This window comes from Polyodon spathula, chromosome 2 (assembly GCF_017654505.1).
Source record: "Polyodon spathula isolate WHYD16114869_AA chromosome 2, ASM1765450v1, whole genome shotgun sequence".
Lineage (NCBI taxonomy): Eukaryota > Metazoa > Chordata > Actinopteri > Acipenseriformes > Polyodontidae > Polyodon > Polyodon spathula.
This window is the reverse complement of record NC_054535.1, coordinates 9718543-9733009: the sequence shown is the minus strand read 5'-3', so window position 1 is coordinate 9733009 and position 14467 is coordinate 9718543. Positions and strand designations below refer to the sequence as shown.

General features: G+C 36.5%; 1 protein-coding gene across 1 annotated transcript in view; it reads right to left on the bottom strand.

The window, feature by feature from the left end:
- Positions 1-14467, bottom strand: part of LOC121329872 (transmembrane anterior posterior transformation protein 1 homolog) — a 54299-nt gene that overhangs the window by 18420 nt on the left and 21412 nt on the right. Inside the window, exons 3-7 of the mRNA XM_041275842.1 lie at positions 14047-14165; positions 6114-6276; positions 4998-5133; positions 4150-4247; positions 3564-3633 (exon numbers count right to left, since the gene is read on the bottom strand). Coding sequence (XP_041131776.1) covers positions 3564-3633; positions 4150-4247; positions 4998-5133; positions 6114-6276; positions 14047-14165 — 586 coding nt within the window. The remainder of the gene's footprint in view (positions 1-3563; positions 3634-4149; positions 4248-4997; positions 5134-6113; positions 6277-14046; positions 14166-14467) is intronic.

Below are 14467 nucleotides of genomic sequence, written 5' to 3'. Positions count from 1 at the left end.
TAAGCAGTCTGATTGATTTTAATGATTCCCATTCACAGGACCACTGAATGAATACCCTCTAGCCTCCTTTGTACACACATCACTTTCACTGCAGAGAGCCTTCATATTATTGCACTGTGTTCATTCAATGCTGCAAGCAGAGATCTCACAATATAGTCTATATAATACAAAGTGGCAAGAGAAATACAAACATGCAACTGTTAAGAGTTCATATAAACAGATCTGCCAGCCATATTAGCTTAGCGGTCAATTTTATGATCACCAGGGTTCCTAGTTTTCCCATGATAAAAAAAAAAGAAAATAATAGAAAATCTGTTTTTTCGCAATTAAAATATAACGTTAAAATTAAGTACTCCCAACCAGAATATACACAAACACAATATATTAAGTTAAACAAAACTTTTTTTTATTAAAAAGGTTAACCATTTTTAATCAAGGTCGGAGCCCACAGAGAACCATTAATTAGCCTTCAAAAAACAAAATATAAAACAAAAAACAAAACAAAAAAACACAGGCTTCATCATTTTAATAGCCCATGTAGGTCTCTTGTAATTTACATTTTAAAAAGTTTGTCTGGTTTTCGTTCACTTTTGTTCTTGAAAACAAACAAAAAAACATGTTTATGCACAAACAGACACACCACACAAGGTGAAATGCCATTTATAGTTCATCCTTACTTTAGTCATCAACATTGTGGTTGCTACTGAAGTAGAGCTGCAGCATTCCAACCACAAATGTGTCTTTTAGACGTTGCTGTTGAGCACAGACAAGTTTGTTGAAACTTCAGCTGAATTCATGGTCAGTTGGAGGACAGCAACTGCATGTTTAGACACATTGGGCAAACTGAGGGGACCATCTGCAAATCCAGGCCTGTCTTTGGCAATCCCCAAATACACTGGTTATTCCATGTAGCATTCCTCCGATAGCTTTAATTGCTGTTTCACAATCTCGTAGTCTGTACAAGTAGCACCTATTTGTTTCTGATCCAGTGCATGGACGGCACGTAGAAAATCAATTGTGGTTGTTTGTTCGTTTGGTTGTACTGTCTGAGTTTGTCAGCAGTGGTTTGAGTGGCTGCAGATTCATTTCTATTGTCGGTTGATGATGCAAGATGCTTCAGCAATGAAATTAAGTCCAGCAGAATGTTGTACACTTTGTGTATTTGCTGTTTTCTGGACTGTAACAGGTTCAGTACAGTCACCAGGCGCTCGCAGTTCTTTGCAATGTATTTTATGTCAGAATACTAGTCTTCTACTGCTAACAGGCTTGCTAGCTCCCGCATTGGACATGCCCCTGCATTCTGTTCTCTCTTGCTCCACAAACCCAAGGTAGAACAGAGTGCTGTGCGTGGTACTTCACACTTTGAACCATGTGTTCCACCTGGTCACAACTGGCTTGGGTGGAAGTGAGGGCAAATCAGCACTCTGTTCACAAGTATTGCAAGAACCATGCACGATAAGATGGAGCTTTTACTAAAAGTGACTTAAAAGCGACAAAGCGGTCCACTTGCTTGAAGTTATTGCCATGTATTTCCTGCCAGAGCAACGACGTGTGCATAGCAACGAATATGTACACAATCTGACCACAGGTTGCTAAGTACATATTTTCAAGCTTTTGCCGTTAAGGCTTGCACTGTTACAAAGGCTAATACTCGATCAAGTGAAACGCTGAATTCCATTATACAAGAAATCAAGGCTTGTGAAACAGTGGAGTGATTAACTCTGAGGTACACCGTGTCTTTATAAGCTATGACGATGGGATGTCAGCATGTGCAGGATCTGTCTTCAGCAACTGAAATAAAATGTTGAGAACTGGTCAATTTTGAAAGTCAGTCATTTCGTCAGCAATCACACCAATTAATTTTCCTCCCAGGTCTCTCAGAAGGGCACTGCTTTTCCTCTTCAAAAAGAGGTGGCAAGTAATGGGAATACAGCTGATCTGACTTGGGAATGGCACCGCTGCCCTTAATGTGTTTGCTGAAAAAATGTCTAACTGCAGGTAAATAAACTTTGTACACACGTATGTCTGCTTGAAAACACATTCGGACAAAATCTGAAGTGACAGTTTCACGTTGTTGTTTGGCAGTTGTATGACGTTCAAACGAACCAGTCACATTTTCTTCACAGTTGTCGATGGCCCAGCATTTTCAGTCTGTTTCCATTTGTTTTCATTCAATTTATGTTTAGCACTTTACAAATATTCAACAAGAGTTTGCTTACGAACATAATCTACTGCCTTGTCGCATATAGTACATAACATTACCATCTTCATGAAATCTGTCCTTACCAAACTCTGTGACACGGTCTTTAGGGGCGATTCCCTGAGAATGATTAACCTCTAAACCGGAAACAGTTTATTAAAGTATATTTAGGCACCAATCACAAGAGGGCGATGTTGCGTACATTACAGAAATTACACAGGGTAAACGAAACATTCAAAATAAATTGTATCAGCGTGGTTCTCAGATTAAAAAATAATAATAATCCAACAAAAAAGAAAAACAAATTTCTCTGCCAAAATGAAAATTCAGTGTTTTTCTGCGGCAAACGGATTTCTAAGAACCTTATGACCACCAACACATTTAGTATACAGAGTTTAAATACCTCAAATGGTTTCCGCCACACAAGGCTTTGACACTACAGCAGCTGAACGGTTAATTTTTCTTAGATGATGACCGTGATCAATTTACAGAGCAAATCACAAAATACAAATTAGTGTGGAGCATAAAACCAGGATCTCGAAACGTTAACGTCATTCGAAAACCAAAATGTCACAAGACCACAATATAGCAGCCATCCTAGGGCAGTTTCCGAAACACTGAAAAAACTGTTAGACAAATTGCGTAGAAAGAATAAAACATACATTTCTCAGTCTTGTTGTTTATGAAATAAAAGCTGACCTTGTTCTTTAAGGTTCTAGGTAACCACAAATCAATTGGAAATCCTGATCCTGAAGTTCAAAGCATTATTTTCTGTTATCATTTACATTTAAAAAAGAACTCAACCTTAGAAGTTTGATTTAGCCCAGCACACTTCAAAAGAGCACTGTTTAACTTAGACTGCATTCAATTGCTTCTGCTTACGAATTCTTTCCAGGCGAGTGCATTTTATTTTTAGAGCTTTAAATGCAACACTACACTGCTCCACTTACTATTATTTCTTGTCAACAAATACATAAATTTCAGTTTCCATTTTAGTATGATTAAAAATGCAATCGTCAAATAAAATTTTTAAAAGAAGAAGAGGATTGAGTCTACACTAGCACCAAGTCAAACATCCACTCCAGGCACATAGAAGGGGAGCCGGTATTTGAAGACGATACAGGAGCTTGACCATTGATTACGATCAGAAAATTTGATGCATCAATGGATAGATGCTGCACCCAAGTGTTAAACATACCAACAGAACATTAAATAAACCAACATGCTTTATTCACATCTTGCTGTTAGACTGTATAAAAATGTTGTCAAGTAGATACATTTAACAATTTAGGATTTGTACATTGGTACTTTTTTTTTTTTTTTTTTTTATTGGTTTAACTGTTAAAATAAATAAAATACTTACCACTATTTGACATCTGAAACAGATTGTTCTTCTCAAATTTCTTGAAAACACTCCCTTTTATTTCCACAAACTGCAAAACAAATATACGTTTAAACCAAAAAAAGGAGGCAAAATCGTGCATTATAAAATCTAAATAAAACAGTAGCTTAAATTTAATTAAATATGGAGTTTAAAAAAAGGTTTGTTCATGAAAAAAAATCTTTCTAAATAGGGGTTGAGCTTAATTATAGGCACTACAATGAAAGAAAGTGTACATAGAGTGAAAGATGATACCATATCTGTGAAAATATTACTGGGGGCTAAAAGACACCAAATCAAAACTTGAAAAGACATGTCATCTCACACCCATTCTCATTTTCTACAAAACGGATTTGGGTCTACTGCTCTACTAATCTGAATGTATGAACATACAAGTACCTTTGAAAACATGCCATTTTCTTCATTCATTTAGTTTGCTTTACGGTAAATGAGTAAATAAATAAATAAATGATAATATACTGTTTGCAGTTATTATCCTGAGCACTTTAAAAACTGGCAGCTTAAAAATGATTCTGTGCCGGAGAGTATTTCTGCCTTTAAAACTTACATTATTTGACATCATGATGGTAAGCAATGACTTGTTATGGGAGTTAAAGGCTACATTGAGAGTTGATGCTTGGACCATTATAAGAATGGCATGAAGGACTGTAAAGGAAAAGCTAAGGAAAAAAATGGTAGACACACTGTATCAAATGCCACTTTGTCAAAAACATTTTTTACAATGTATTTTGGAAAAAAGCATAATATTAATACTTTTTGGGGATCTAATGAGAACCTAAAGGATCTTATTTAGAACCAGGTTGAAAAGCAAATATTCAGAGAGAAATGGAACAAAAACTTCCTATGAGCCTTTCCTCTGAACTTGCTTGCTTTAATATTATATTGCAGCATAAAGAATAATACTATCTAAGCAAGAAGGCACGACAGGGTGTGGGATATAGTCTAATATCCACACGCCCCGAATGCGTTAAGTCACAACCTAAAAAATGTCCCTTAAACTTGAATAGACTCATCCAAAATCTCATCTAGACTTTGTTTTCCCAGAAGATCAAAATTGATATACACTCGTCAGTCATCTTTATTGCAAATTTAAATATGGCTACTGTTTTTTTTTTTTTTTTCAAAATTATATTAAATGTGGTTAATATGAATTTAAATATGGAACCGTTTTTTTTTTTTTTTTTTTTTTTTTAAAAGGTTCAACCCATGGGAATATGCTAGAATATTCACACCCCATGTGACCTGTTTTGACCAAATCAGGATAGAGTATTTACACACATAGAAATTCCAAAATGATTGAAAAATGAGTTCATATTAAGATTGAAGTTACTGACAATATGAAATGACCATTTCACAAAACATCTGCACTTTGTTTTCTCTTTTTTAAAAGGATACACACATAAAGCACAGCCATAAAGAAATGAGGAATCAGTCCAATGTGTGCTCTCTTTTTTTCTTTAGGTTCGGTTGCTGTCCAATACAATGCATCCAAAATATCCTGCCCAAAGGATGAGAACAGACGGTCTGCTACCTAGAAGACATCGTAAAAACAAAAAGGCATTGTAAGAAGCAGAGAATTAGTGTTCACTGATAAAACACCAAGGGAGAATACTAGTCATGTCTGTGACCAGCCTTTACTTTTTAATTTAGATTAGAAACTGAACAGGAATTTGGGGGGGGGGGGGGGGGGGGTCCCAGTTTCATTTTTTCAAAATAAATGTCAAATAACCCTATATGAAAACATGTGTTTCCACTCAGCTTGCCTTTATAATAATAAGCTATAAAGTATAACACACAAAGTGCTTGAATTCCAATAGTGACTTCGGGTTCATGTTTGTTCTGCACTTGGGGAATTTTTTATGGGTAGCCAGAGCACCTAAACTTTCCTGTGCTTATGTCGAATTAATACATTCACTGACCCATTTTTATTATAAATCTGTATTGTTCACATTACAGATTCTCTAAAAAGGATGTTTCCATAGCCACCAGCTTACTGTTGTATGACAGGTACTACAGGTCTATGAAGCTGGCATGCCCAACACTGTTCTGTTCTGATATAATTGCTTTATTACACTATGTAACACAATTTTTGTTCCTGGGTAGTAAGTGTTATTTCCTAATTGCTTATGCCCCAAAGTATAGAAAATGGCTATTATTCCCCACAAACTTTGCTTTTGTGACCATGACAGTGACATTACAAAATATCACTATTTCCAATGGGAGAAAGGGCAAATGTGTGTCTTTTCGTTCACATAAAGTCAGAAAAAAACAACATATGAATCCAAATTAACATGTATTTATACTAAAGTAATACAAAAATGACTACAAAAGATTTAGAAGTGAGTAGTTTTTCGAGATTTACGATTATACTGTATTTATAGTATAATCGTAAATCTCGAAAAATTACTCACTTCTAAATCTTTTGTAGTCACTTTTGTAGACACTTACTACCCAGGAACAAAAAAAAAAAATAATTAGTTACACAGTGATTATTAATGTAATGTTTCATACCTCCAGCATGTTGTAGATGATGTAAAGCTTGATGACAGACTGCCCTCTGATTAGATGGTACATCATGGAGTAGTCTACATAGTGCATCATGAAGTAGCAGATGACTATTATAAAGCCCTTTAGGACATCACATACCTGGGCAGGCTGTAACAGACAAGTGCCGCTGGAAACAAACAAAAATCAGGATTGTTCCATTTTTAAAAACAAATTTAGGTCAGCATTTGTGCTTAAAATCAAAAGTTTTAAGTTTTTTTTTTTTTTTTTTAATTCAAGTCCTAATGCAGACCTGTAGACAAGTATTTTAATCCTCGTAAAAGCAGGACAGCCACCACATGCAGGACAGCCGCTAAAATAGCGTTACCTTTATTAAAAATGTGCACGGATTACTGTACAGATTAATCTACCGATTCATCAACTAATGCCCATAAAATTAACTGATCAAAACATGTAAATCGATTGACAGCCCTAATATACAATACACATTTAAAAAAAATACAAATAATGAATAATATGCATTCCCTCCATATTTCAAGAATTTATATTTCACAGATTTGGTTAACTCATCGTTAGACCATGTTGAAGGTCAGTTGTACATGTATTACATGACTTCTGCATCTTTCACTAATACACGGTCCTCAATATTTCACATTTTTATGCCAGATAGCAAAATAACAAGGGAGCACAATACACGTTCTGGATATTGGAAAATGAAAAATGAATCTTCATTAACAAATTAAATATGTTGTATTGCAAGCCAATGTCTTCAGCCTACAGCACGAGCTTGGGGCAAAGCCACACTGCAATAATTCAGCTGAGCATACCTGCTACTTTGTCTGTTTTTGCAGAATTGGCATGTATTAGCCCTTTAAACGGAAAAAGCAAGAGCCAAATCTTTATCAGAATACCAAGAAATATTCTAATTCATGATCACATCCGCACTTGACAAAGCCACAGTATGTATTGTGTTGCTCAAGTGTGTAACAAAACATGTTTCCAAGTCTTTGCTGTTACTTCAGAATAACGTTTGCAGTTATACACAATATTAGATATTACCACGTTAATTTTTAACCAATGAGAATGCAGCATTTGGTTTTGACAAGAGCCCGTTCCTTTTTTTTAACCAATCAAGATTGCCCGGAAGTCCAGTCTCCCTTCCAGTTGCAAATTTGTAGTTAAACAATTACGGAAATCCCACCCTTCCATCCTGTAACGTGTTTGTAGTTCTAGAAATCCCACCCTTTTGTCCTAGCTTTAACCCTTTGCGGTCCTATGTCTGGTCCGACATTACAATTTTTCTTTTCCTGTTCGACATCATCAAAAGACGTAAAGCACAAGTCTCTAGTCGTTTTTTCTTCCGGAAAAAGCAGAGAAAACCATTTAATGGCCGAGTGAGACCGATAGGAGACGAGAGAAGGTGAAGAAAAAAAAAGGGGGGCAGATCTAAGCATCACACAGTCCCTTCACCACAGACCTAACATGGACATAAAACAAACATGATAGCTGCTTCCGCATCCAGCACTCAAAGAATATCACAGACATTTGCCAAGCTTTTTGAGAGGTTATAGTAATAAAATAATGACTTGGATCGCATTATTGGAGTTTGGTGATAAAACAAGTGATCTGGAGATGAATCATCAGTATGCACGACTATGAAGAGGTATGTGAGAAATACAGCCAACAAGGGGTGGGGCTTGGCAGGAGATGCAGTAATGAGTGCCCTGTTAATATGCAAGGCCTTTTAAACCGGTTTTAATTTGAATAAAATTACTTTTAAACAGCGTGTGTGAAAATAAACTGTACCTAAAGCGCCTGGCTGGTGCTGAATAAATGGACCGCAAAGGGTTAAAGCAATCATGGAAACCATGCTCCATGTCTGTTACAGTAAATAATGGTGAATAAAACAAATGTATACACTTGTGTTTTTTTTGTTTTTTTTATGTAATTATATTTAATAGTAAAATGTGAAAAACGGATAATGTTTTGTTTTATTACTTCAGAAAATAAAAAAGCTTTTTACAAAAATAAAATAAGCTTGAAAATGTAGTTTGTTATAATCTTTATTTCATAAAAATAAAAAGGAGTAAAATGTTAACAAAAATGGTACAAAGTGTAATAAAAAGTGTAATAAAAAATTAGCTTGAAAATGAATCACTGCAGTAAAATGGTAAAAACAAGGTTACAATGCATGTACTTAAACAATGAAAAACAGTTTAAAAGTGGCAGAAATGTGAAGCATTAACACGTGCAGAAATGTGAAGCATTAACACGTGCAGAGGCTGCATGTCCAGACCTATCCAGGCCTGCTACAGAAGGAAGCAACACAGCATGGCATTAACCAGAGAAGCGTGTATGTTTTTAAAAAAAGACTCACCTGCTTAAGAAATGCAAGTACTTCTTAACCAAAAAAAACAAAAAAAAATTGTGTGAGACCCTGTATACACTGTTAACATTTTAAAACCTCATAGCACTAAAATGTCAAAAATATTAAATAAAACAAATCTTGACTATCAGTGGACGTATTTTAGAGTACATTTACTTAAGAAAAAAATAAAACACTACAAACCATGTCTGTGTCTGAACAAACAGAGACAATTGTGCTTGCAACAAGACCCCTCATGGGCTAAGAGCGTTGTGGAAGTGCCAGTCTTCCTGCCTGTCACGTGTTTGTACTTTTTACAATTTTTGAAGTCCCACACCAGTTCAGGGCCATGTGTGTACTTTTCAAAGCAACAGCAAAAATTGTTGTTTCAAGTTTTAACCTATAAAAATAAAATAAGACATATGTTGACCCAGCTGTAAGGAAAGGCACCGGTTTGGGGCTCTTGGCAATACTGGAGTGGCTAGTAAACTTATGCAAAAGCAAACGAACACAGATAAGGCCAAGTCTGATAAGGCCAGGTCTCAGGCAGTAATTGTGCGTGCTGCGCTTATTCTTTAAATAATTCATATAAAATATGCAATGCAAATATTTTTAAATAGCATGTTTACACAGATGACCACGATTAAACAAAAGGATAGATACCGTCTCACTTTGTTTCAATTTGGCAAATTTGTCAACAGTACTCTGTTTTAAAGATCGCTCATCTCCAGTACAATTATTTAGAGAAAATGGATTCGTAACTAAATCTCCTGTGGTGTTTCCCTTGTCTGGTGAAATAAAATTCTATTTATATATATATATATATATATATATATATATATATATATATATACACACACACACACACACACACACACACACACACACACAGTATTGTGCAAAAGTTTTAGGCAGGTGTGAAAAAATGCTGTAAAGTAAGAATGCTTTCAAAAATAGAAAGTTTAATAGTTTATATTTATCAATTAACAAAATGCAAAGTGAGTGAACAGAAGAAAAATCTAAATCAAATCCATATTTGGTGTGACCACCCTTTGCCTTCAAAACAGCATCAATTCTTCTAGGTACACTTGCATAAAGTCAGGGATTTTGTAGGCATATAGTCAGGTGTATGATTAAACAATTATACCAAACAGGTGCTAATGATCATCAATTCAATATCTAGGTTGAAGCACAATCATTAACTGAAACAGAAACAGCTGTGTAGGAGTAATAAAACTGGGTGAGGAACAGCCAAACTCAGCTAACAAGATGAGGTTGCTGAAGACAGTTTACTGTCAAAAGTCAAACACCATGGCAAGACTGAGCACAGCATCAAGACACAAGGTAGTTATACTGAATCAGCAAGGTCTCCCCCAGGCAGAAATTTCAAGGCAGACAGGGGTTTCCAGATGTGCTGTCCAAGCTCTTTTGAAGAAGCACAAAGAAACAGGCAACATTGAGGACCGTAGACGCAGCGGTCGGCCAAGGAAACTTACTGCAGCAGATGAAAAACACATCATGCTTACTTCCCTTCGCAATCGGAAGATGTCCAGCAGTGCCATCAGCTCAGAATTGGCAGAAAACAGTGGGACCCTGGTACACCCATCTACTGTACCGAGACGTCTGGTCAGAAGTGGCCTTCATGGAAGACTTGCGGCCAAAAAGCCATACATCCGACGTGGAAACAAGGCCAAGCGACTCAACTATGCACAAAAACACAGGAACTGGGGTGCAGAAAAATGGCAGCAGGTGCTCTGGACTGATGAAATTTTTGGCTGTAGCAGAAGGCAGTTTGTTCGCCGAAGGGCTGGAGAGCGGTACACGAATGAGTGTCTGCAGGCAACAGTGAAGCATGGTGGAGGTTCCTTGCAAGTTTGGGGCTGCATTTCTGCAAATGGAGCTGAGGATTTGGTCAGAACTAATGGTCTCCTCAATGCTGAGAAGTACAGGCAGATACTTATCCATCATGCAATACCATCAGGGAGGCATCTGATTGGCCCCAAATTTATTCTGCAGCATGACAACGACCCCAAACATACAGCAAAAGTCATTAAGCACTATCTTCAATGTAAAGAAGAACAAGGAGTCCTGGAAGTGATGGTATGGCCCCCACAGAGCCCTTATCTCAACATCATCGAGTCTGTCTGGGATTACATGAAGAGAGAGAAGCAACTGAGGCTGCCTAAATCCACAGAAGAACTGTGGTTTGTTCTCCAAGATGTTTGGGCCAACCTACCTGCTGAGTTCCTTCAAAAACTGTGTGCAAGTGTACCTAGAAGAATTGATGCTGTTTTGAAGGCAAAGGGTGGTCACACCAAATATTGATTTGATGTAGATTTTAATTCTGTTCACCCACTTTGCATTTTGTTAATTGATAAATATAAACTATTAACATGTCTATTTTTGAAAGCATTCTTACTTTACAGCATTTTTTCACACCTGCCTAAAACTTTTGCACAGTACTGTGTGTGTGTGTGTGTGTGTGTGTGTGTATATATATATATATATATATATATATATATATATATATATATATATATATATATACAGAGAGAGAGAGAGAGAGAGAGAGAGAGAGAGAGAGAGAGAGAGAGAAAGAAAGAGAGAGAGGTTTATTATTTTTCTCAATAACACTCTGTGAAATTCAGTGGTTACCCAGCATATTAGCATCCCTGCCTCTGCTCACAAATGATTAGACAGCTGTCAGATCTTTTACTTTCCCATTGGCTACTCACTTGCCTTCAATTCTCATGCAGACTACTGTCAACAACCTCTGCTTGCTTATGACTGGACAGCTGCGTAAAACTTGGCAGATATATAAAACTCTCCTATTGGTTAAACTTATTGTCAATACCTGCAACTGAAATAGACACAGTTTATGTCCCACCCAGCTAACTTATGATTGGGCTACCGCCTAGAAAATGCAGTTACTCAATTGGTGGTTGATCGTATCACAGAGGCCCTTCAAGAAAAAAAAAAAATGTCGAGTACGTACAAGCACAGCATAAGCAAGCAGCGCTGTCAACAGACTGCTGTGACGCTTTTGTTGGAAAACATGTTTAAAGCTTTATTTATTTTCCCACGCTACGACCCGCCAGAAATGTGTTCATGACCCATAAATATACGAAGAGGACCACCGCTCTAGAGCTAACCCAAGCTTGTATGGATGTGTCACAAAGACGGCCAAGTGGGCGGCGTCAGAACCAGGAAGGAATGAAATATACAAAGACGATGATGTGAAATGAAATGATGAAGACGCCTGTTGGCGCCGGTTTATTACAAAATAAAAGGTTTAAACAAACACGAAAACACAGGACACGGCACTCTACGCCAAAATAAATAGACAAACAAAAACAGACTAAACTTAACAAAACGGTGCACGGACAGACACTGACAAACACGGTGAGCAGATACTTTCTGTTATTATTATTATTATTATTATTATTATTATTATTATTATTATTACTACTATACTTATTTCCTCCGTCTCCAATCCCGTTCTCCGCTCACCGAACACCCAACCCCCGTATGTGACAACGTGCATCTATATATACTATTGTGCTGGGAATCAATTACCAATTAATTATTCACTTGAATCCCAGCACGTGAATTAATAAAGTGCAATTCCCCGTGCTCACATATTACTACATTTTACTTGCACGTGAAGTGCTGTGCAATCCTCGTGCCTAAATACACATATACATTTTTAAACACTCGTGTTACACAGACCCGTTTATATCCCGTGTACCAATGTCTATACACCAACATTTAAACACACCACACGCAACACATAACAGATAATATACACAGGGGCGGGCACTTTGTTACAGGATGTCACAGACATCCACTTTTGTACTGTGTGAGGGTAGTGACTTTGTTTCTAGCTGCCATTGGAATGATTATGGTAGAAGAAAAACAAAATGTGAAAAAGTAATACATGTAAATTATTATTATTAGTTGGTATACTGGGATTTGGTCGTGACTTATTTTTCAGATGCATTATATTACTTGGTTTATAAATTGTACAATACAGCTTAGTAAGCTGTGGCTAAAAGTGCTTCTCCTATCATTATTAGAGACAACAAGAAATAAAAGGATCCAATTTCCCAGTTAATATTTGTGATCAGTCTACGGCATGTGTTTTCTACTTAAATTTAATGAGCATTACATACAATTTGATCATGTTAATTAATCAGATTATGGTGACATTGGTACCTAGTGTGTCTAATGAAATTCTTAGAAAGTGAATTTAGGATACCTTCACAAATATTTATTTATGATACATAAACGTTTGTAGACAGAATGTACAAATAAAGTAAAATATGTGCTAACACATCTAGAACTATGTTTGTGTTGCACATACAGTAAATAACAAAAAGCAGTGGGATTAAGATCCTGTAACGTACAAGGGCAATACAAGTGAACAGTTTTACAGCATGTGGTTAAGTGCCTGTTTGTAAATATTAAAAATGTTTTGTAAACAATGTTTTCTGATGAATAAATTCGATTTTTTTTTTATGATTTCAATTAACAAATCTGAATTACTAGCTGAACATTTTTGTAGCTAACCATCACAAACTGGACAGAGTCTCAGAAGTTTAGCTATTTTCATGGCAAGAAGGAAGCCATTACTGAAGAAAGCCCACCTTGAATCCCGTCTAAAGTATGCAAAAAAACACTTGGGAGATTCTGTAGCCATGTGGCAACGTTTTGTGGTCTGACGAAACTAAAATGGAAGTTTTTGGCCTAAATGCAAAGCGTTATGTTCGGCGCAAACCCAACTCAGCACTTCACACAAAGAACACCATCCCTACTGTGAAGCATGGTGGTGGCAGCATCATGTTATGGGGGTGTTTCTCATTGGCAGGGACTGGGGCACTGGTCAGGACAGAAGGGAAAATGAACGGTGCAAAATACAGAGAAGTCCTTGAGTGTCCATCTTTCTATATCTATATCTATATCTATATATATATATATATATATATATATATATATATATATATATGGGGATTGATTTGTTTCTTAATACAAGGACGGTAAAACGTGACTAGTGTATCAGTGTTGTATATCCGAGTGCTGACTGTATAACACAAACAAACAAACAAACATATATTTCTGCTGGAATTATCAAATTAAAAATAAAACAATCCTTCCCCCCTACCTTGTAAATTCATGTTAATGAAAAGTAAACTAGAACTGTTCTTTAAAACTCCAATTTTAAAATAACTTTGTTCACAGAAACAGGCCCACTCATAGCACTGAAACAAAGAAAGGTAAGTCAACGATTATTTTTAATATTAATGATTTTTTTTTTTTTATGTGCTTATTTTTCAGTGACCTACACTGTTTATTGTGTGGTCTGCCAAGATCAAAAAACAATTCAGGTGGTCCGCGAACAAAAAAAGTTTGACAACCACTGGTCTAGTTTAGAAAAAGTTGGTCCTAATAGAAGGAGATCTTACAGAGAAAGGTCTCACAGTTGGTCTTTATATGGAGCTAGTCTCAAGAGAGGGACTTATTATAGGGTTCCCCCTAGTACAGTGCAATTCCAACACACCAAGCAGGTTTACTTACTTGAGTCCACAGCATGGAAAGGTGATGAGCCTGACCAGGGCCAGGATGGCTCGCAGTGGAAGGAGAGTGAAGACATATAAAAAGGCATCGAGGCACAAAAAGAATCCAAAAAGCATTAACTGAAAAACAGCAAAAAGAAAACAGAAACACAATATTCCTCTCATGGTTTGCACTGAACAAAAGGGCATTGGTGGACTGTCTCTCAGTTAATCAGCTATACAATCTTATCTGTTTCAGAGTCAAAGCATGCCATAAAGTAGACTATCCTGTTTAACAGGTAATATTTTCATACTAATATGCAAATGACAAAAGCACAGTCACTATAGGCTGAAGCATATCCAGGTATTGTGGTAAAAAAACACAAATTGCCCAAACTACCCAGTACATGACATTTGCGCTACACTTTTGCACTAGGGTTAAT